General features: G+C 41.0%; 2 protein-coding genes across 3 annotated transcripts; both read right to left on the bottom strand.

Annotated features, from left to right (window-relative positions):
• Nucleotides 1–1,684: 1,684 nt before the first annotated feature.
• On the bottom strand, nucleotides 1,685–10,403 carry LOC121399020 (dnaJ homolog subfamily A member 1-like). Its single transcript, XM_041578786.1, has 6 exons — nucleotides 10,229–10,403; nucleotides 7,842–8,022; nucleotides 4,954–5,058; nucleotides 4,642–4,869; nucleotides 4,058–4,288; nucleotides 1,685–1,818 (listed from the first exon to the last, which is right to left on the bottom strand). Exons 1-6 carry the CDS (start codon nucleotides 10,358–10,360, stop codon nucleotides 1,685–1,687), a joined length of 1,011 nt encoding a protein of 336 aa, XP_041434720.1. The 5' UTR covers nucleotides 10,361–10,403.
• Nucleotides 10,404–15,112: 4,709 nt separating this feature from the next.
• On the bottom strand, nucleotides 15,113–23,586 carry LOC121399461 (dnaJ homolog subfamily A member 1-like). 2 transcript variants are annotated; one of them, XM_041580211.1, is made up of 7 exons: nucleotides 23,408–23,586; nucleotides 21,021–21,201; nucleotides 19,015–19,119; nucleotides 18,703–18,930; nucleotides 18,169–18,399; nucleotides 15,988–16,088; nucleotides 15,113–15,508 (listed from the first exon to the last, which is right to left on the bottom strand). In XM_041580211.1, the coding sequence occupies exons 1-7, from the start codon at nucleotides 23,537–23,539 to the stop codon at nucleotides 15,305–15,307; spliced, it is 1,182 nt and encodes a 393-aa protein (XP_041436145.1). In that variant the 5' UTR covers nucleotides 23,540–23,586; the 3' UTR covers nucleotides 15,113–15,304. The 2 variants fall into 2 exon arrangements, with proteins under 2 accessions (XP_041436145.1, XP_041436144.1); XM_041580210.1 differs by lacking the exons at nucleotides 18,703–18,930; nucleotides 19,015–19,119.
• Between the last annotated feature and the right edge of the window lie 1,030 nt (nucleotides 23,587–24,616).

The following is a 24,616-nucleotide window of genomic DNA, read 5'->3' as shown; positions in this document are numbered from 1 at the left end:
GCTCCCATTAGCAGTCCCAGGCTATGCACAGCCCCTCCACACTTTGTACCTACAGCTTCAACTTGGGAATGATACCTGTAGCCGTCCCACATAACTTACACCTAAGAATTCATCAGATCTCTTTTGTATGCTGCCAGTAGTTATTTACAGAAAGCATTTACAGAGGGCTGAGAACGGAGAGCGTTTGTACTGAGGACCGAGGAGGGAGGGCTGAAGGCTGATGGCTGAGGAGTAAGAGCTGACGGCTGAGGAGGGAGGACAGAGGACCTAGGACGGAGGTGTGACTGCAGCCTTTCAGGATGGGTGAGAGAAAAAGCAGGCGATGCTGCATTCCTCTGCCTTATGAGATCACATGCAGGAGAGCGATTTCCCCTGAGGATGTCCTAAAATGCGTTCCGTATTTATTGCCTGCTGTGCATATACAATCCCTCCACACTTTGTACCTGCAGTTTCCTGCATCCAACTGCCTCTCCAGTATAATTGTACCCCCAAGCACTGTGTCAGGGCAGGTTCTTGTGTACAAGCAGACAGAAAGTCTGAGGGGCTGCAGCAAGCCCGGACTGGCAATCTATGGGTTCTGGCAAATGCCAGAGGGGCTGTTGTAGTGTGCCATAGAAAGTGACTATTTAGAGGGCTAGTGGGGACTGTTTGGGCCTGTCTCTGTACTAGGAATGCCGGGGCCTATTTTGAATCCCAGTCCAGTCCTGGGCTGCAGTACACATAGCCGGTGTATAGCTGAAAGCATGAACCTGTTTCTTTTGTTGCAGTGTGTGGTTTAAGTTGGTACAATATTTAGGTGCTACCTATATATGACACAATGCTAAACCAGAGGCAACAACAACCTTGTTCTCAGGCCCGGCCAGCTTTAAAACACGTGACCACAGAACATATGGAAAATGTTCTAATTTATTAAAGAAACAAAGTGAACATTAAACAGAATTATGTATAACCATGAAAAGCCATATTTCAGGCATTTGATGTAAAGTGAAAAAAGTAGCATTGTATCATATGCCCAGCTATTAACACTATCTATTAGTATCATAAATAGAATAGACTTTGAGTTAAGAACGGTAATAAAGAACTAGGGATGCACCAAATCCGCTATTTTGGATTCTGCCCAACCACCAAATCCTTCTGAAAAGATACGTCCGAATACCGAACCGAATACGAATCTGAATTTGCATATTAGGGGTGGGAAGGGGGAAACTATTTTTACTTCCTTGTTTTATGTCAAAAAGTCATGTGATTTCCTTCCCTGATTCCAGCTACAAGGATACACGCTATGTAGCCCTTTTTTTTAAAGTTTTTTTGAAGCCTGTTTTTTTTTTTTTTTTTTAACAAATTCTTTGTGTATTTAGGCTCTAACTTTGGGGCAGTTTCTACAACTCGATTATTTGTACCAAATTGACATTGGCACTTGACAAAGAGAGTTGTGCCTGAAACATGTTGCAATGAAACTGCAGGTAGTGCTACATTTTTCCTGTCTCTTCTTTAACTTTGCCTTTACAATGGAATGCATAGTGAGTAGGGGTTGCAGAGAGAAGACAGGAGAAAACCTTTCCCTCATAAATGTAATCTTTTTTTTTAACTTGATAGACATGACTCTGTTGTACAGAAAACGTATCATTACACGTTATGGCAGCTGCACTCCAATACCAACACCATTAGATACATGGTGTTCATGTTATTGGGGGGAAACAGATAACATGGCACTTACTATAAACTGGATTATTAGGAGGCCCTTTTCAGTTGGGTCCCTCTGCAAGGGCATGCCTTCATTCAGAATGTTCTTTAAATGGCCATGCTTTATCACTTCACCTGCAATGACAAGACATGCATTAAAACCCTCACAACTGAATCCTTTCATATTCCCCATGGTTTCTATATAAGAAAGTCTGGTGCAGAAATTAGAGGATTTTTTTCAAATAGAAGAATAAGGAGATGTTCTCACTTTAATTTCCACATCAATATAAACAACACAATGCCCATCAGCAGAATGCTCAGGTATTTTTAATTAATATTAAAATATGAAGGAAAGTTAACCCTTTTGTTTCCCATGTAACCGTCTAATGAAGTGGCGAACAAATAATCAGTTTTCTTTTCTACCAAGCAACTATGATGGTGCTACTGGCCAACCTAATTGTAGATGTAGCTGCCAGTTTTTCTGGCTAAATACAGACACTCTCAATGTTTCCTACAGCACAATAAGGGCAATGGGACACTCACTGATCAATTGCAAGTGTTTTGCTGCCAATCAAGCTTGAAATCTAGAGGGCAGTCCAATGCTACTAGTCTTCCCATGTACCAGAAGGTGTTGTGTCTTCACAGTTTAAGAGATTTTGTATGCTATTAATGGGTCATCTAGCTAAAAGGCTTGTAACTGGAATACTCCAGGTCAAGTTTTTTATCTCTTATACAAATTCATCCCATTAACTATGCCAGCAACCCAGCCAGGGCCAGGCCAAGGTAGTCTGGCACCCTAGACAAAGCTTCAATCAGCACCCCCCCATCCTGCATTACCCACTTTACCATGTCGTTTTTTAAATAAAGTGAGAAGGTGTACAACACATTAACGAATTAAACTTTTCATTTATATAAATATAAATGTGTAATGTTAAACTGAAAAATGTCAAAAAAACAAAACAGTATGATAATTTGATCCATCATACAGCCCTCCTGCACCTGTGCCATGCCTAGTAGCCACCCATCATACATCCCTCCTGCACCTGGTACACAAGCCCAGCAGCCAGAATAGTGTCCCCAATCTTTACCTGTGCCAGCAGCAGACAAAAATAAATCAGAATTATTGCCCAATTAGTGCCCAATTTGCCCCAAACTTAAGTAGCTGTGCCAGCAGCAATCTGAAGCAAACATAAATCAGATCACTGTCTGTGATCACATCATATTGTCCCCCTAGTATTTATAACCTGTGCCAGCGCCCAGACCAGCAGCAATAGAAAAATATGACCCACAAATCTGGAAGCGTCACAGACTAGTGTCTTGATAGAAGAATATCAATCTTCCTTCAACTGTCTGTAAATGCTGAGCCTGAGACAGAGCAGTGAGGCACACAAACCACACCAACACGCCTAGGCCGCCAGCTCTCTGCATCTCTCTTTCAGCGAACTGTGTCAGTGACGTCATTGACGCCTGTTGCGCCGCCGCACCACATCAGCAGAAGCTGTTACTTGCCGGCAAGAAGGAGGGAGAAGGTGAGGAAGAAGGTGCAGGAGGTGACAAGTGAGGGAGGTGATGGATTCCACCCACGCCAGGCCAGGATTACTACTTAAATAAATTATTAAATAAGCAAAATGAAAAAAAATAAAAATCCCCTTAAAAGTGTGCCCTTTGATAATGGCGTCCTAGGCAGCCGCCTACTCTGCCTACCCCTAGTTCTGGCCCTGATCCCAGCACAGGTGCTTACTGTACTGAGTACCATTTTGAAGGGATATTTAAAGGGTTAGTGACACTTTCCACATTTATCAGAAACATGTTGATACGTCTTTAATAAGCTACTTGCCAATAATCTCATATTGTTCTTTACAGCCACCATTACAAAATGTATTCACTCACCAACTCAGCTCTGAGCCCACTGTGTGATTTAGGCAGAGGAAAGTCCTAACAGTCTGACTCGCTGGGTGACAAAGGAGCAATGTGCTGTTAGGGTAATTGCCTGAGTTTATCTGGATATAGCCCTACCCCCAGACAGTGGGGTCAAGAGCTGCAACAGCAACTCAGTAGCAGGGGATGCAGGATATATAGAATTTAAGATACATTTAAAGTTAGCTAGTTCTGTAGAAAATAGGTCTGTTATTCTGGAATCAACTAGTCATAATATAGAAATGATATCATATACATTGGGTACAGATGCTAAAAGATATAATCCAGGTCCGGACTGAGAATTAAAATAGGCCCTGCCATTTCAGGTACACAGAGGCCCAAACAGCCCCCACCAGCCCACTAAATACTAACTTTTTATGGCACCTTATAGCAGCCCCTCTGGCATTTGCCAGAACCCACAGATTGCCAGTCCGGGCCTGATATAATCCTCATTTACCTGGATAAGAGGTGATCAGGAGAACTCGGCCATCCATTGTCTCAATAGGCTTTTTAAAGCCACACAAAGCCTCTACTAATTTAATTTCCATTTTCATCATCAGGTTATCATCTTGCCTTTGATAGGTAGCATATTCTTTTTGGTTTAAAACAAGCACCACATCTCCGGGCTCCACCCCTGGTTTTTGATCACCTTCTCCAGTGAATACAAATTTCTGCCCATGTTTCATGCCTAGTGTAAGAAAAGGTGAAAAAAGAAAACTACATTGTGCCATAATAGCGATAGGATATATACAACCAAAAAATAGTCCAGAAGAGTGACTAAAAAACTAAAAACTCTGTAATCATTTTTGCCTATAGCCTTAGCACTTTTATATTGGTAGAAAGGTAAAGCATCAGATAATCATATAAAATACTGTGGTGCTCCATTTACATAGATGTTAAAATGGGTGTGAAATATGGAATACTGGTGCACTAATAAAATTACATTCACAGATAAAGCACATTTTATCCTAGCAACACAACAGAAAAGAATTTGGAATTATTTCTTAGGGTAATTTATGAGCTGGATTTGAAGCTTCTCACCTTTATTAACATGTACCTCAAGAATCTGATTATCATGGATAACCTTGTTTCCAGAGCACTTTTTGCAGCGGTCTTTCACGTTAATCTGTTTACCCTCTCCACCGCAGTTAAAGCATATGGACTCTCTCTGCTCCTCAATACCAGGTATTATTTGATGTACAAGGACTAGAACACCACAGCCCTTACACCATGTACACTTCTCTACTATTCCTTTCTTACCACCACGACCTTAAAAAGGGAAAAAACATGACTATACTAGCCCCTGAGATATATGAGAAAAATGAGGTGAACATACTAATGAAGGTTACTTACCCTCACACTTTTTACAGATTACATACTTATGCTGAGTTATTTTCCTGCTAGTGCCATTGTACAGATCATTTAAGGATACAGACAACTGATGAAATTTATCTTTACCTAAGGAATTAATGGAAATGAGGAGATTTTTAGAGCTCACTTACATCCTTTGCAGCGATGCTTAATTACCAACATTCTTTAAATATGTTATACTGTATAAATGAATTGATAGAATTAGGCACAATCCTTCACACACCAACAACATTAACACATCATTTCTTATGTGATGGCAAACTTCAAACCATTTACATTTAGGGGAATGCTGGAACTGTTTGCCCCCATGATCTGCACAGACATAATGGAGCAGATTTATCAAAGGTCGAGGTGAATTTTCATATGAAAAAAAATCAAATTTTGAGCTATTTTTTGTGTACTTTGACTAGGGAATAGTCCAAATTCTATTTGAATTTGAAAAAAAAAACGATTTGTAAAACCTGCCGAATTGCTGTTTTAGCCTATGGGGGACCTCCTAGAACCTATTTGGAGTCAATTGGTGGACTTTGAAAAATCAAGGGTTTTTTTTTGGGAAAAACTTTGACTCAAATTCGATTGAATGCAATATTCCTTTGATTCGTACGATTCAAATTCGGCCGAATATGGACCTATTTGACCAAAATAAACATAGACTTAATTACAGTTGGTCTTTTTGAATTCTAATTTCGAAGTTTTTTCAATTTGAAATTCGACCCTTGATAAATATGCCCCAATGTGTCTTTAAAAGACATCCAACTGGTAATAGCTACTAGAATTGCTTAAGAGGGTTGTTCAGCGTCGGACTGGGCCGGCGGGAAACCGGGAAAATACCCGGTGGGCCCCGGCCTTCATGGGCCCCCGCCGGCCCAGCCCCCTCCCCCAATGTTCTGGCACCCAAATAAAATGTAATCGGTGCGCCACCCCGGCCTTCATGAGCCCCTGCCGGCCCAGCCCCCTCCCCCAATGTTCTGGCACCCAAATAAAATTTAATCGGTGCGCCGGTATCGCATGCGCTTTGGTGTTCGCGCATGCGCACCGGCGTTTGCATACACACCGGCGTGCGCAGAGACGTTCGCGCATGCGCGCTGGCGTACGGCGACCCGTTTGCACATGCGCGCTGGCATGCGCCGAGACGTTCGCGCATGCGCACGGGGGGCCCGGAGTATAGTTACCCGGTGGGCCCCCCCATGTCCAGTCCGACCCTGGGGTTGTTCACCTTCCAACACTTTTTCCAGTTCAGTTAGTTTCAGATAATATACCAGAAATAAAGACTTTTTCCAATTAATTTCCATTTTTTACTTTTTAAATGTTTTTTTTTTTTTTTCAAAATCTAAGCTTAAAGTTGAATGTCCCTGTCTCTGGTGTTTGAGTCTGGCAGCTCAGTAATTCAGGTGCAGACTCTAAACTGTTACAGTTTTGCAACATTGAGTTGATACATTTCTCAGCAGCAACTCTGGAGTATTAGCAACTATTGTATCAATTCTATCAGCTGCCTTTAATAAAACTCGGGGATTCTGCTCAGGGACAAAGATAAGAATTGTATCAATTAAATGTATCAGTTTACAGGGTTGACGACCCCCCCCTTCCCAGAGCTGCTTTAGAAGGTGAGAAATGACACGTTACACTTCTAAACTATTTGAAACCAACAAACAAGGGAAAGTTGTGCTCACCACTATTTTTTAAAAACATTAGGTGGGGGGGGGGCAATGAGGGTGTGACCACAAAATACATATAGTCAAATACAAGAGTCCTCTGCACTCAACCCATTATCAATATATTTAAGACAGCGACATTTTGTGCATACTGCTACTGGCCAGATATGGGATGACTTTGACGTAGTTGGCCAGCTTAAATATATTGCAATATATGGACAAACAATCCCTGTTTTGTTTAAAGGGTAAGGCATTTTTCAGTAGCAGTATGCACAAAATGTCGCTGTCTTAAATATATTGATAATGGGTTGAGTGCAGAGGACTCTTGTATTAAACTATTTGAAACCAACTGAACTGAAAAAAGAAGCTGTGCCAAGGCAGGGCATTGCAAACTCCCACTCAAGGCTAGACAATGTGATTTGTTTTGCAATTTAAACACCATAATAATTCCTTTTGATGCATACTCTATTGTTTTCTTGCTGCAGCCAGGTTAATGTGAGCTGAGAACTTCAGAGGCCACTCACCCCACATAACACTTGTTACTGGATGGACAATAAGCCATAGGACACACTGCCAGTAAGTGAGTGCACAATTTATTATCACTCAATATAGTATCAATGTTGCCCAGCAGGCTGGACTGACAATCTGTGGATGGGCTGCTGTAAGAAGCCATAGGCAGTTACTATTTAGTGGGCTAGTGGAGGACTTTGTGAGCCTCTGTGAACTTCAAATGACAGAGTATATTTTGAATCTCAGCCAGGGCCTGTTACCCAGGACCTATATGACAAATCTGAAAATAAAGCAAATGGGAAGGGTCACACACTTTAAATCAGCTAGCGACATCAAATCAACTGCTGGGAAACAATGTGTCTGAACTTTTCATAAAAAGGTTACAATCACCTTACTAAATATTTGCATTTGAATTCAGCAACTTTCAGACATGGGGGTAGCCTAACCAGCAATGTATGTCAAATACATATATACTGTTTTAAAAATCCAAACTTGATCAATTTAATTTCTGCTTATAGTTTAAATTAATAGAAATTGCAATGTTCCTTCATAATACTGCTTGCAATAATACCACATTTATTTACAGCAATGTGACTAGATGTCCACTAAAGCTTTATAATGAAACCAGGACCACCCTAAGCAAACATAAAAAGACATAATTTAAAGTGAACAGAATGTAATCAAAGTGAACACTGTTAATCAAATTACCTCTCTTCTCTTTGTTCATGCAGCTACCTACACCAAAGAACTTGTCAAAGATGTCTGTAGGGGAAGAGAAGTTTCCTTCGCCCATTCCTCCTTCTTTAATGGCCTGTTCTCCACCCCGATCATAGAGGTCCCTTTTTTTTGGATCTGATAGCACCTCATATGCTTGAGATATTAGCTTAAACTAAAAAAATAATAATGGAGATATTAAAAATAAATAAAATGGCGGCTATAATTTTTAGCTATAATTCTTTCTTTGTTTTTACCTGAACATTCTCACCCCCCCCCCCACCTTAGATGGGAGTACTTTTCAACTTATCTGTGGACTCTACATTTGTATTACTAAGTACTCCACCTCCGTGACTCCGTACAACTAGGAAGAATGGGCAGGACGTTAAAAAAAGTACATGTGTTATAGTGCAAGAAATACAAATCCACGGATAATTCTTAATACCACCTACTAAGTTCCATGACCATATAAAGTTACAAGGCTAAAGGTTGTCATGGAACAGGTCATGGGACTTTAAGGTTACTTCAAATTTTCTCATATTTTACATTACATTTACATTTTAGCGGGGTACTTTATTTATTTTACAATAAATACAAGTTCCAGTCATGTGCCACAAATGAAATCACTGAGCACGGAGTATAACTGATGACATCATTAAGCAGTGTTTATAAGGGTATAGTTTGCAGGCTAGTAACGTAATTCTGAGGTGAATTCCAATTCAGGGTTGGACTGGCAGGACAAGGGGAAAAAACCCAGTGGGCCCCGCTGGCCCAGATCTACTCCCACCTGCCCAGCGCTCCCTGATCTCTCCCTGCCCCGGGCAATAGAAGAAAATCACAGGCATGCATTGGTCAGGGGAGGCAGGGGGGCCCTGATGTTGGCTGAGGGGTTGCAGTCCAGTGCACTAATGTTGATCGGAAGGTCAGGGGCCCAGAGCAGTTGCATGCAGGCCCCTGATGTGGCAGCCCCGGTGGGCCCGGACCCCTCCCCCCGTCCGACACTGCTTCCAATATGTTTATAAATTACAGTAGGTGGTACATTATTCATTATGATCTACAGCTTGTCCATAACCTTCTGCATGTCCCTCTCATCTCCTTTCCCTCCTGTCCTTCCATTCTATTCATTCCCATCTGCTCTCTTCTGTTGTCCCTTTCACCTCAGCTCCCTCCAGTCTGTCTGTTCACATATGTTCCTTCCTTTCTGTCCATCTCCCCCTGTGTGTCCCTTTCACATTAACTCCTTCTAGCCCCACCTCCATTTAATGTCCATTAATTGACCCATCAGTTTGTCTCCTCCACCACTGCTGCTCCCACTTGTCTATTGGTCCCACTTTGTCTTACCCCACCTGTCTGTTGGTATTTTGCGAATGCCCACCTGGCCATTCAGTCTCTCATATGTCTTACAGATAGGGTTGTCACCCTAACAAAGAATTCCAAATTATTATCTATTGCGTTTGTTAAGCAAAATAAACTTTTCTTACATTATATAAATTATTTAAATCTTTGTTGCCACCTGCCTTGGAACTTGGAATTCACAACCACAACAAGCAGGCAGCAGCCATTTTGTGGACACTGTTATTGAGATAAGCTTTGTAACACCTTTAAAACCTTGTTTATGTGCCAGTGCCATTAACCAGGACTGCCATCAGAAATCGCAGGGCCCCATACCACAAAATGTCCTGGGCCCCCTGGGCTGCACCCACCGCAAGCCCCACCTACAGGTCTGCCCTCCCCACCCCACAGGTCCGCCCCCCACCACACAGTAAAAAAACAAAAAAATATTTGTGGCTAGGGTTTCCACATGTTAATAAAAAAATATTGGTGGTCAGAGCCCCCCCCATAAAAAACATTTGTGGCCTTGCCCCCCCATTGAGAAAATTGGTGGCCAGGGCCCCTTAAATGTCCATGACATCCTAAAGTCAGCAGCTCTCGGAAAGATGGGGGGCCCGGTTAATCAAGTAAGTGTGGCATGGCCGGGCCCCCCTTACCCTCAGGGCCCCCTACAACTCTGCCCCTGTCCCCCCCGATGGCTGCCCTGCCGTTAACTACACAATTATAGACTGCGAGCAGGGCAGTGACATGTAGGAAATGCAAAACGGAAAATGAATGTATTTGCCTGCCCCGCCTCTATGCCTAAGGCAGGCAATATATGATTGACAGCTGAAATCTTTAAATACATTTATAACAGGTATGGATGTTTTAATGAAAAAAAAAAATTCTGGAAAATGAAAAAAATAACTTTTAGTAAATGGGCTCCACTTATTTTAAAAACCTCTAGGTGAAAACAGTAACCACCTTACATGTTTAGTACTGCCTGACAATGGAGCCCACCCCTGACAATCCAGGGCAAGACATGCAGCTTCTAGAGCACCTTCCAATACCTTTTCTCCTTCATTGGGTTTCTTATCCGGGTGATATTTCACTGCCAATCTCTGGTAAGAATTCTTGATCTCTTCTGTCATGGCATTGGGTTTCACCCCAAGGGTATCATAGTATGCCTTCTCCTTCACCATTCTACTCGTTTAACTAGGAAGAAAAATATCCACATAATTATCATTTCCATAAATATCAGCACCATTATGTCTGAATTGCTAAGTGTGAGGTACCCTGGGAATCCATTCTGCTGATGCACAGCATATGCTATGGGCTGTGATGATAGAGTCACAATTTATACAGTATATACATTTTTTTTACAATGTAAAGTCAAGCCCCAACTAACAATTTGTTTCTGTCAAGAAGGGCTGCTGTAGGATGCCATAGACCAGTGCTGTCTAACTTCTGTTGTACACAGTGCCAGCATTTTTCTGGCTTATGTGGTAGAGAGCTGATAATGAAAGCCAGTTTGCATCACTCCCAGTTTTGAAACCAAACCTACTTTAAAACCACAATCATGTTATCTGAAGCACTTTTAAGATCATATCCACATTTGTGGTGGTAGCACACCAAAAAAACAAGTGGTTGGTGCTCACTGTATCACCCATCACTCATATGTAAAAAAAAAAAAAAGTTTATTTAGCCATATTAATACATACCCTTAAAGGAGAACTAATGCCTAACTAAAGAACTAGCCTAGAAATGTTGTACATTATGTTTTTGTACCTGCCCAAGGCGACCACAGCCCTTTAGCATTAAAGATCTGTGCCTACACAGATTGCCCTGTAGCTCCCCATCTTCTTTTCTGCTGATTCACTGCACATGTTCTGTGTTGCTGTCTCTTACCTGAGCTTAGGAATAGAAATGTCACAATATAAGCTTATATTACAGACAAAACTTATTTCCTGCTTGTAAACTTTGACAACCCCTAAGCTTAGCTTCACAACAGCTGCTCAGAGCCCACTGAGAATTTAAAGGAGAACTAAACCCCCGTTAATCAAAAATCCCCATCCCCTTCCCTTTATTGCCCCTCCCTCCCATATTCATGCAGAGTAGCGCAGCAGAGCTCTTGGGTGCAGAGTATGGCACACACAGGAAGCATAGGGAAGGCAGAGTAGGGCGGGCATAATATGGCACACACAGGCAGCGTAGAGCAGGGCATGCACAGACAGATCAGGACAGGCAGAGTAGAAGACAGGAAACCCTATCAGGACCATGCAAGTAACCAGTCAGGACCACTCAAAGATGAACAGTACAGTACTGTCTGAGGAGTGACTTCATTACATTTAAAGTTTGCTAATCTTTTACTTTTTTTACATCTTTAGTACTTAAAATCCTCATATTATTGTACATGACATGGTGTGGATAGTTAGAACTTTTCCATTGAGGTTTTCTGACGTTCTTTGTAGAGGCCACTCTGCAGACCCGAGGAAGGAAGTTATATTATGAGTACCACAAGCAAATCAAATGGAAATTGACTAGTGGCTTTCACAAGTACACCCTTATCATATGATCTTCAAGTGAAAAAGTCTTAGCACTGCTTCTTTCTCAAGAAATATATTTATCTTGTAGACTAAAACAAATGCAAGGAAAGTAATAACTGTGATTTGTGAATAAATGTATGCTTATTATATTGGAAGGGGCAGTTAGATCTTGTTATGGAATGTAAGGCTCCCTGTATAAAAAAAGTAGTAGATTTGCACTCAAACAGTGAATCTTTTTACACGTATAGATGCTTTTCACTGTGTGGATGGTTCAGTTTTATGTACAGGTATGGGACCTATTATCCAGAATGCTCGGGACCTGGGGCTTTCTGGATAACGGGTCTTTCTGTAATTTGGATCTTCATACTTTAAAACTACTAGAAAATCATGTAAACATGAAATAAACCCAATAGGCTGGTTTTGCTTCCAATGAGGATTAATTATATCTTAGTTGGGATTAAGTACAAGGTACTGTTTTATTATTACAGAGAAAAAGGGAATACATTTTCAAAATTTGATTATAATGGAGTCTATGGGAGACGTCTATTCCGTAATTCAAAACTTTCTGCATAAAGGGTTCCCGGAGAATGGACCCCATACCTGTAATTATCTCAGCTGCTACTTTTTCAACAGCAGTAAACCCATTGTAGTGGCTTCTTATCCTCCTAATGTGACTACTGTGCAAAATCAGATGGTGCAGCTTTCCAGGTACAGGCAGACCTATGATTACTCTACTCTACATATACAGCTATAAAAGTTTTATTATATTTATTTTATTTTATTTGGGCTCCAAAAAGTTTATCACTGCCCTTCCTCACATAAGTTCATTCCTGGTACCAGCATAGTAACATAGCAGATGTGGTTAAAAAAGCAGTCTGTGACTCACAACATGTGTAGGTTGTTTGCTGTAAGTAAAACTGTTAAAAACTCACAAAAACACATAGTACAATTTTATAGTGTACATTTTTTCCAACTTCATCTATTAATAGAAAAACCAGTGGCATAACTAGATATCACTGGGCCCCACAGAAAATTCAATTTAAAACACCAAAACATTTGGAAGTTATACTACTGTATATTACCAGGATATATTGAAACTGCTCATTATTTAGATCCTCACTGGGCCTCTACATTCCTGGACCCACCTGATGAAAACATTCATAGACATTTCTTCCTTCTGTTTTTCTCACTTTGTTGTACTTATAAGAAACCATTCAACCAGACAGTTGCTAAAATGTGGTCCCAACCTCAAACCTGGCAAAACCCTATTTTCCCTCAAGTCCTGTATGTTGGCAACCAAGAGATTTGTTTCTCTCTCACAGCTGGTAGGACAAGTATCTGGGATAACAATTAAGTTCCCTTTGCCACAACTATAAATGTAAAAAGAGTTGGGGAGCAACTCAAGCATGAAAAAAATCCCTGGGTGTGCCAAATATAGGCTGTGATTGGTTATTTAGTGACCGCTATGTGGACTGACCGCCTACAGGAGGCTCTGTTTGGCAGAACACATGGTTTTTCTGCAACTAAACTTACCTCCAATCCTGGAATTTAAAAATAAATACCTGGTTTGAGGGTACAGAGATCAACATCCAATGGGTTGTTGAGTAACATGTTGCTTGTGAGCCACCGGTTGGGGATCACTGATCTAAGCTAATGCCACATGGACCTGCCCTTCTGCTGGCATCAGCCTTTTCCTGTGACTGAATCCAGAGCCACTGCAGCAGCCTGGGTGCAAGCACATGGAGCATATTTCAGCACCAAAACATGCTCCCAGGGCTGTTAACCCCCTTCCTACTTTTTTGAGAGTTACCAGATCGGCCGATAACCTGCATTTGTAAGTTAACAGCTCTGAGCTCCGTGTGCCTGCACTGTGTGACTGACACAGTAGCATTGGACTCTGTCAAATCCTAGATCTTCAGCCAAACCAGACTTTAAAGATCTGGAAATCAATCCCTACAATATTTTTTTCACAAACTATCAAAAAAAATTTTTTTGCTCAAATTTGAATATACAACTTATACTCTGGTATCTGGCCAAAACTTTTGTGGAGGCTATTTGGCCAAATCTAAGAATGATTGACTTGACGCATATTATAGGCAATAGACCCCATACCCTCTGGTGCCCCTGCTGTACCAAAAAGTTCTGGAGGCTTCCTTTTCTTGCTGTATGGAAAACTGCACTGTCTTTCCCTGCCTAACGCTTCACCTTCTTTGTCACTATGAGCATGAATATGTATCCTGAATTGCGTGTGTATGTTTGGTGCAGTGGGGATCGGAGTAAGGTAGAGTCTGTGCAGTGCAGATCAGAGAAATGCAGCAGGCCCAGACTGGCAATAGATCCTATATCTGTATTAACTTTCTGTTGTGAGCCTTAATGACATACAAAATACACGCAGTTTTGTTGTTTGCAGTGATAGGCTATCTGTAAATTCCGACCAAAGTCAGGCAAATGATAGCACTAGCATGGTCTCTGGTCCAATGTTGGCACTTACTGGGCAACTCACTAGTCACTGTGAATAGCAGCACTTATTAACCTTCTATTTGTGCCATAATTAAACCACCCACTTAGATTGTAAGCTCTAGTATCTACCTCTTAATCTTTGTTACTATGAATTTTTATGTTATTTATTGTAATTTTTTTTTCTGTTAGTACTAACTTTTAACGCAGTACCGAAATAGAGGCTAAACTGGTTAACCATTTTACTGACATATATATTGTGTGATTTGCAATAGCAGGAGCTAACAGCTTGATTTGCTTACAGCGCAACCCTCTGCCTACAATACATCCCCACTTTGTACCTGCCACAAGTAACCTCTCCAATTGAAAGAACGCGCAGAGCTCCCCCAGCCCAACATGAATACTTGAAAGCAGTGATTGCCACTACGGACACCGGGATTTATACCACGTGACATCAAAAACACACACAGGAAGCAGCAGAAGGGCTAAAGTAAGGGCATCATTCTACTTATTATACTCGCTAAATCCCGTGTCATTTTATTGCCGTGACTGCCTACTGCCTGCAGTGACCTCATATTGAAAATGTTCTCATTTATTAAAGAAACAAAGTGAACATTAAACAGAATTATGTAAAACCACGAAAAGCCATATTTCAGGCATTTGCATTTGATGTAAAGTGAAAAAGTAGCATTGTATCATATGCCCAGCTATTAACACTATCTATTAGTATCATAAATAGAATAGAATTTGAGTTAAGAACAGTAATAAAGAACTAGGGATGCACCAAATCCGCTATTGTGGATTCTGCCCAACCACCAAATCCTTCGCAAAAGATACAGGTCCGAATACCGAACTGAATACGAATCTGAATTTGCATATGCAAATTAGGGGTGGGAAGGGGGAAACTATTTTTACTTCCTTGTTTTATCTCAAAAAGTCATGTAATTTCCTTCCCTGAATCGTCCGAATCTGAATCCTGCTGAAAAAGGCAAAATCTGGGATTCGGTGCATCCCTATAAAGAACAGTAATAAACAGTAATAAAGAATCTGCTGAGAATTATGCCACACGCTCTTCTGGACTGCAGAGATCACAAGTCCATGGCCAACACAAATGTTTCTTCAGCAAACAGGATTCCATAGAGCTCAGGAGGTTTGACACTGAACTCCATCCCTGGTCCCATCATCTTCTTGGTATGCTGCTCCCCTGTACTTCCTGTATGGCTCTCGCTCAAGCTCCACAACTTTCATGTCGTCAGTGATCATTTCTTCTTTTTCCCTTGGTGGAAGCAAGGCCTCTAGAAAACTAAGCTTTTTCACAGGAAGCCATTGATTGTGAGGAAAAGTAACCTGGAAGGGACAAACCAGTTAGATATTTTCCAGCTACAAGGATACAATCCATGTAGCTGTTTTTTTTATAGTTTTTTTGAAGCGTTTTTTTTTTTTTTTACAAATTCTTTGTGTATTTAGGCTCTAACTTTGGGGCAGTTCCTACAACTCGATTATTTGTACCAAATTGACATTGGCACTTGACAAAGAGAGTTGTGCCTGAAACATGTTGCAATGAAACTGCAGGTAGTGCTACATTTTTCCTGTCTCTTCTTTAACTTTGCCTTTACAATGGAATGCATAGTGAGTAGGGGTTGCAGAGAGAAGACAGGAGAAAACCTTTCCCTCATAAATGTAATCTTTTTTTTTAACTTGATAGACATGACTCTGTTGTACAGAAAACGTATCATTACACGTTATGGCAGCTGCACTCCAATACCAACAACATTAGATACATGGTGTTCATGTTATTGGGGGGAAACAGATAACATGGCACTTACTATAAACTGGATTATTAGGAGGCCCTTTTCAGTTGGGTCCCTCTGCAAGGGCATGCCTTCATTCAGAATGTTCTTTAAATGGCCATGCTTTATCACTTCACCTGCAATGACAAGACATGCATTAAAACCCTCACAACTGAATCCTTTCATATTCCCCGTGTTTTCTATATAAGAAAGTCTGGTGCAGAAATTAGAGGATTGTTTTCAAATAGAAGAATAAGGAGATGTTCTCACTTTAATTTCCACATCAATATAAACAACACAATGCCCATCAGCAGAATGCTCAGGTATTTTTAATTAATATCAAAATATGAAGGAAAGTTAACCCTTTTGTTTCCCATGTAACCGTCTAATGAAGTGGCGAACAAATAATCAATTTTCTTTTCTACCAAGCAACTATGATGGTGCTACTGGCCAACCTAATTGTAGATGTAGCTGCCAGTTTTTCTGGCTAAATACAGCCACTCTCATTGTTTCCTACAGCACAATAAGGGCAATGGGACACTCACTGATCAATTGCAAGTGTTTTGCTGCCAATCAAGCTTGAAATCTAGTGGGCAGTCCAATGCTACTAGTCTTCCCATGTACCAGAAGGTGTTGTGTCTTCACAGTTTAAGAGATTTTGTATGCTATTAATGGGTCATCTAGCTAAAAGGCTTGTAACTGGAATACTCCAGGTCATGTTTTTTATCTCTTATACAAATTCATCCCATTAACTATGCCAGCAACCCAGCCAGGGCCAGGCCAAGGTAGTCTGGCACCCTAGACAAAGCTTCAATCAGCACCCCCCCCCATCCTACATTACCCACTTTACCATCTCGTTTTTTAAATAAAGTGAGAAGGTGTAAAACACATTAACGAATTAAACTTTTCATTTATATAAATATAAATGTGTAATTTTAAACTGAAAAATGTCAAAAAAACAAAACAGTATGATAATTTGATCCATCATACAGCCCTCCTGCACCTGTGCCATGCCTAGTAGCCACCCATCATACATCCCTCCTGCACCTGGTACACAAGCCCAGCAGCCAGAATAGTGTCCCCAATCTTTACCTGTGCCAGCAGCAGACAAAAATAAATCAGAATTATTGCCCAATTAGTGCCCAATTTTCCCCAAACTTATGTACCTGTGCCAGCAGCAATCTGAACCAAACATGAATCAGGTCACTGTATGTGATCACATCATATTGTCCCCCTAGTATTTATAACCTGTGCCAGCGCCCAGACCAGCAGCAATAGAAAAATATGACCCACAAATCTGGAAGCGTCACAGACTAGTGTCTTGATAGAAGAATATCAATCTTCCTTCAACTGTCTGTAAATGCTGAGCCTGAGACAGAGCAGTGAGGCACACAAACCACACCAACACGCCTAGGCTGCCAGCTCTCTGCATCTCTCAGTCGGCGAACTGTGTCAGTGATGTCATTGACGCACATACGCATGTTGCGCCGCCGCACCACATCAGCAGAAGCTGTTACTTGCCGGCAAGAAGGAGGGAGAAGGTGAGGAAGAAGTGCAGGAGGTGACAAGTGAGGGAGGTGATGGATTCCACCCACGCCAGGCCAGGATTACTACTAATGATTAAATAAGCAAAATGAAAAAAAACTAAAAATCCCCTTAAAAGTGTGCCCTTTGATGATGGCGCCCTAGGCAGCCGCCTACTCTGGCTACCCCTAGTTCTGGCCCTGATCCCAGCACAGGTGCTTACTGTACTGAGTACCATTTTGACGGGATATTTAAAGGGTTAGTGACACTTTCCACATTTATCAGAAAAATGTTGATACGTCTTTAATAAGCTACTTGCCAATAATCTCATATTGCTCTTTACAGCCACCATTACAAAATGTATTCACTCACCAACTCAGCTCTGAGCCCATTGTGTGATTTAGGCAGAGGAAAGTCCTAACAGTCTGACTCGCTGGGTGACAAAGGAGCAATGTGCTGGTAGGGTAATTGCCTGAGTTTATCTGGATATAGCCCTACCCCCAGACAGTGGGGTCAAGAGCTGCAACAGCAACTCAGTAGCAGGGGATGCAGGATATATAGAATTTAAGCTACATTTAAAGTTAGCTAGTTCTGTAGAAAATAGGTCTGTTATTCTGGAATCAACTAGTCATAATATAGAAATGATATCATATACATTGGGTACAGATGCTAAAAGATATACTCCTCATTTACCTGGATAAGAGGTGATCAGGAGAACTCGGCCATCCATTGTCTCAATAGGCTTTTTAAAGCCACACAAAGCCTCTACTAATTTAATTTCCATTTTCATCATCAGGTTATCATCTTGCCTTTGATAGGTAGCATATTCTTTTTGGTTTAAAACAAGCACCACATCTCCGGTCTCCACCCCTGGTTTTTGATCACCTTCTCCAGTGAATACAAATTTCTGCCCATGTTTCATGCCTAGTGTAAGAAAAGGTGAAAAAAGAAACTACTACTTAGTGCCATAATAGCGATAGGATATATACAACCAAAAAATACTCCAGAAGAGTGACTAAAAAACTAAAGCATCAGATAATCATAAAAAATACTGTGGTGCTCCATTTACATAGATACAGATGTTAAAATGGGTGTGAAATATGGAATACTGGTGAACTAATAAAATTACATTCACAGATAAAGCACATTTTATCCTAGCAACACAACAGAAAGGAATTTGGAATTATTTCTAAGGGTAATTTATGAGCTGGATTTGAAGCTTCTCACCTTTATTAACATGTACCTCAAGAATCTGATTATCATGGATAACCTTGTTTCCAGAGCACTTTTTGCAGCGGTCTTTCACGTTAATCTGTTTACCCTCTCCACCGCAGTTAAAGCATATGGACTCTCTCTGCTCCTCAATACCAGGTATTATTTGATGTACAAGGACTAGAACACCACAGCCCTTACACCATGTACACTTCTCTACTATTCCTTTCTTACCACCACGACCTTAAAAAGGGAAAAAACATGACTATACTAGCCCCTGAGATATATGAGAAAAATGAGGTGACCATACTAATGAAGGTTACTTACCCTCACACTTTTTACAGATTACATACTTATGCTGAGTTATTTTCCTGCTAGTGCCATTGTACAGATCATTTAAGGATACAGACAACTGATGAAATTTATCTTTACCTAAGGAATTAATGTAAATGACGAGATTTTTAGAGCTCACTTACATCCTTTGCAGCGATGCTTAATTACCAACATTCTTTAAATATGTTATACTGTATAAATGAATTGATAGAATTAGGCACAATCCTTCACACACCAACAACATTAACACATCATTTCTTATGTGATGGCAAACTTCAAACCATTTCCATTTAGGGGAATGCTGGAACTGTTTGCCCCCATGATCTGCACAGACATAATGGAGCAGATTTATCAAAGGTCGAGGTGAATATACATATGAAAAAAATTCAAATTTCGAGCTATTTTTGTGTACTTTGACTAGGGAATAGTCCAAATTCTATTTGGATTTGAAAAAAAAAAAACGATTTGTAAAACCTGCCGAATTGCTGTTATAGCCTATGGGGGGACCTCCTAGAACCTATTTGGAGTCAATTGGTGGACTTGAAAAATCAAAGTTTTTTTTTGGGAAAAACTTTGACTCAAATTGAATGCACTATTCCTTTGATTCGTACGATTCAAATTCGGACGAATATGGGCCTATTCGATCGAAAACAGACCTATTCAACCAAAATAAACATAGACTTAATTTCAGCTGGTCTTTTTGAATTCTAATTTCGAAGTTTTTTCAATTTGAAATTCGACCCTTAATTAATATGCCCCAAAATGTCTTCAAAAGACATACAACTGGTAATAGCTACTAGAATTGCTTAAAAGGGTTGTTCACCTTCCAACACTTTTTCCAGTTCAGTTAGTTTCAGATAGTATACCAGAAATAAAGACTTTTTCCAATTACTTTCCATTTTTTACTTTTTAAATGTTTTGTTTTTTTCAAAATCTAAGCTTAAAGTTGAATGTCCCTGTCTCTGGTGTTTGAGTCTGGCAGCTCAGTAATTCAGGTGCAGACTCTAAACTGTTACAGTTTTGCAACATTTAGTTGATACATTTCTCAGCAGCAACTCTGGAGTATTAGCAACTACGGTATCAATTCTATTGAGAAATGACACGTTACACTTCTAAACTATTTGAAACCAACTGAACTGAAAAAAGAAGCTGTGCCAAGGCAGGGCATTGCAAACTCCCACTCAAGGCTAGACAATGTGATTTGTTTTGCAATTTAAACACCATATTAATTCCTTTTGATGCATACTCTATTGTTTTCTTGCTGCAGCCAGGTTAATGTGAGCTGAGAACTTCAGAGGCCACTCACCCCACATAACACTTGTTACTGGATGGACAATAAGCCATAGGACACACTGCCAGTAAGTGAGTGCACAATTTATTATCACTCAATATAGTATCAATGTTGCCCAGCAGGCTGGACTGACAATCTGTGGATGGGCTGCTGTAAGAAGCCATAGGCAGTTACTATTTAGTGGGCTAGTGGAGGACTTTGTGAGCCTCTGTGAACTTCAAATGACAGAGTATATTTTGAATCTCAGCCAGGGCCTGTTACCCAGGACCTATATGACAAATCTGAAAATAAAGCAAATGGGAAGGGTCACACACTTTAAATCAGCTAGCGACATCAAATCAACTGCTGGGAAACAATGTGTCTGAACTTTTCATAAAAAGGTTACAATCACCTTACTAAATATTTGCATTTGAATTCAGCAACTTTCAGACATGGGGGTAGCCTAACCAGCAATGTATGTCAAATACATATATACTGTTTTAAAAATCCAAACTTGATCAATTTAATTTCTGCTTATAGTTTAAATTAATAGAAATTGCAATGTTCCTTCATAATACTGCTTGCAATAATACCACATTTATTTACAGCAATGTGACTAGATGTCCACTAAAGCTTTATAATGAAACCAGGACCACCCTAAGCAAACATAAAAAGACATAATTTAAAGTGAACAGAATGTAATCAAAGTGAACACTGTTAATCAAATTACCTCTCTTCTCTTTGTTCATGCAGCTACCTACACCAAAGAACTTGTCAAAGATGTCTGTAGGGGAAGAGAAGTTTCCTTCGCCCATTCCTCCTTCTTTAATGGCCTGTTCTCCACCCCGATCATAGAGGTCCCTTTTTTTTGGATCTGATAGCACCTCATATGCTTGAGATATTAGCTTAAACTAAAAAAATAATAATGGAGATATTAAAAATAAATAAAATGGCGGCTATAATTTTTAGCTATAATTCTTTCTTTGTTTTTACCTGAACATTCTCACCCCCCCCCCCACCTTAGATGGGAGTACTTTTCAACTTATCTGTGGACTCTACATTTGTATTACTAAGTACTCCACCTCCGTGACTCCGTACAACTAGGAAGAATGGGCAGGACGTTAAAAAAAGTACATGTGTTATAGTGCAAGAAATACAAATCCACGGATAATTCTTAATACCACCTACTAAGTTCCATGACCATATAAAGTTACAAGGCTAAAGGTTGTCATGGAACAGGTCATGGGACTTTAAGGTTACTTCAAATTTTCTCATATTTTACATTACATTTACATTTTAGCGGGGTACTTTATTTATTTTACAATAAATACAAGTTCCAGTCATGTGCCACAAATGAAATCACTGAGCACGGAGTATAACTGATGACATCATTAAGCAGTGTTTATAAGGGTATAGTTTGCAGGCTAGTAACGTAATTCTGAGGTGAATTCCAATTCAGGGTTGGACTGGCAGGACAAGGGGAAAAAACCCAGTGGGCCCCGCTGGCCCAGATCTACTCCCACCTGCCCAGCGCTCCCTGATCTCTCCCTGCCCCGGGCAATAGAAGAAAATCACAGGCATGCATTGGTCAGGGGAGGCAGGGGGGCCCTGATGTTGGCTGAGGGGTTGCAGTCCAGTGCACTAATGTTGATCGGAAGGTCAGGGGCCCAGAGCAGTTGCATGCAGGCCCCTGATGTGGCAGCCCCGGTGGGCCCGGACCCCTCCCCCCGTCCGACACTGCTTCCAATATGTTTATAAATTACAGTAGGTGGTACATTATTCATTATGATCTACAGCTTGTCCATAACCTTCTGCATGTCCCTCTCATCTCCTTTCCCTCCTGTCCTTCCATTCTATTCATTCCCATCTGCTCTCTTCTGTTGTCCCTTTCACCTCAGCTCCCTCCAGTCTGTCTGTTCACATATGTTCCTTCCTTTCTGTCCATCTCCCCCTGTGTGTCCCTTTCACATTAACTCCTTCTAGCCCCACCTCCATTTAATGTCCATTAATTGACCCATCAGTTTGTCTCCTCCACCACTGCTGCTCCCACTTGTCTATTGGTCCCACTTTGTCTTACCCCACCTGTCTGTTGGTATTTTGCGAATGCCCACCTGGCCATTCAGTCTCTCATATGTCTTACAGATAGGGTTGTCACCCTAACAAAGAATTCCAAATTATTATCTATTGCGTTTGTTAAGCAAAATAAACTTTTCTTACATTATATAAATTATTTAAATCTTTGTTGCCACCTGCCTTGGAACTTGGAATTCACAACCACAACAAGCAGGCAGCAGCCATTTTGTGGACACTGTTATTGAGATAAGCTTTGTAACACCTTTAAAACCTTGTTTATGTGCCAGTGCCATTAACCAGGACTGCCATCAGAAATCGCAGGGCCCCATACCACAAAATGTCCTGGGCCCCCTGGGCTGCACCCACCGCAAGCCCCACCTACAGGTCTGCCCTCCCCACCCCACAGGTCCGCCCCCCACCACACAGTAAAAAAACAAAAAAATATTTGTGGCTAGGGTTTCCACATGTTAATAAAAAAATATTGGTGGTCAGAGCCCCCCCCATAAAAAACATTTGTGGCCTTGCCCCCCCATTGAGAAAATTGGTGGCCAGGGCCCCTTAAATGTCCATGACATCCTAAAGTCAGCAGCTCTCGGAAAGATGGGGGGCCCGGTTAATCAAGTAAGTGTGGCATGGCCGGGCCCCCCTTACCCTCAGGGCCCCCTACAACTCTGCCCCTGTCCCCCCCGATGGCTGCCCTGCCGTTAACTACACAATTATAGACTGCGAGCAGGGCAGTGACATGTAGGAAATGCAAAACGGAAAATGAATGTATTTGCCTGCCCCGCCTCTATGCCTAAGGCAGGCAATATATGATTGACAGCTGAAATCTTTAAATACATTTATAACAGGTATGGATGTTTTAATGAAAAAAAAAAATTCTGGAAAATGAAAAAAATAACTTTTAGTAAATGGGCTCCACTTATTTTAAAAACCTCTAGGTGAAAACAGTAACCACCTTACATGTTTAGTACTGCCTGACAATGGAGCCCACCCCTGACAATCCAGGGCAAGACATGCAGCTTCTAGAGCACCTTCCAATACCTTTTCTCCTTCATTGGGTTTCTTATCCGGGTGATATTTCACTGCCAATCTCTGGTAAGAATTCTTGATCTCTTCTGTCATGGCATTGGGTTTCACCCCAAGGGTATCATAGTATGCCTTCTCCTTCACCATTCTACTCGTTTAACTAGGAAGAAAAATATCCACATAATTATCATTTCCATAAATATCAGCACCATTATGTCTGAATTGCTAAGTGTGAGGTACCCTGGGAATCCATTCTGCTGATGCACAGCATATGCTATGGGCTGTGATGATAGAGTCACAATTTATACAGTATATACATTTTTTTTTACAATGTAAAGTCAAGCCCCAACTAACAATTTGTTTCTGTCAAGAAGGGCTGCTGTAGGATGCCATAGACCAGTGCTGTCTAACTTCTGTTGTACACAGTGCCAGCATTTTTCTGGCTTATGTGGTAGAGAGCTGATAATGAAAGCCAGTTTGCATCACTCCCAGTTTTGAAACCAAACCTACTTTAAAACCACAATCATGTTATCTGAAGCACTTTTAAGATCATATCCACATTTGTGGTGGTAGCACACCAAAAAAACAAGTGGTTGGTGCTCACTGTATCACCCATCACTCATATGTAAAAAAAAAAAAAAAGTTTATTTAGCCATATTAATACATACCCTTAAAGGAGAACTAATGCCTAACTAAAGAACTAGCCTAGAAATGTTGTACATTATGTTTTTGTACCTGCCCAAGGCGACCACAGCCCTTTAGCATTAAAGATCTGTGCCTACACAGATTGCCCTGTAGCTCCCCATCTTCTTTTCTGCTGATTCACTGCACATGTTCTGTGTTGCTGTCTCTTACCTGAGCTTAGGAATAGAAATGTCACAATATAAGCTTATATTACAGACAAAACTTATTTCCTGCTTGTAAACTTTGACAACCCCTAAGCTTAGCTTCACAACAGCTGCTCAGAGCCCACTGAGAATTTAAAGGAGAACTAAACCCCCGTTAATCAAAAATCCCCATCCCCTTCCCTTTATTGCCCCTCCCTCCCATATTCATGCAGAGTAGCGCAGCAGAGCTCTTGGGTGCAGAGTATGGCACACACAGGAAGCATAGGGAAGGCAGAGTAGGGCGGGCATAATATGGCACACACAGGCAGCGTAGAGCAGGGCATGCACAGACAGATCAGGACAGGCAGAGTAGAAGACAGGAAACCCTATCAGGACC

This window comes from Xenopus laevis, chromosome 1S (assembly GCF_017654675.1).
Source record: "Xenopus laevis strain J_2021 chromosome 1S, Xenopus_laevis_v10.1, whole genome shotgun sequence".
Lineage (NCBI taxonomy): Eukaryota > Metazoa > Chordata > Amphibia > Anura > Pipidae > Xenopus > Xenopus laevis.
This window is presented reverse-complemented; position numbering and strand designations above follow the sequence as displayed.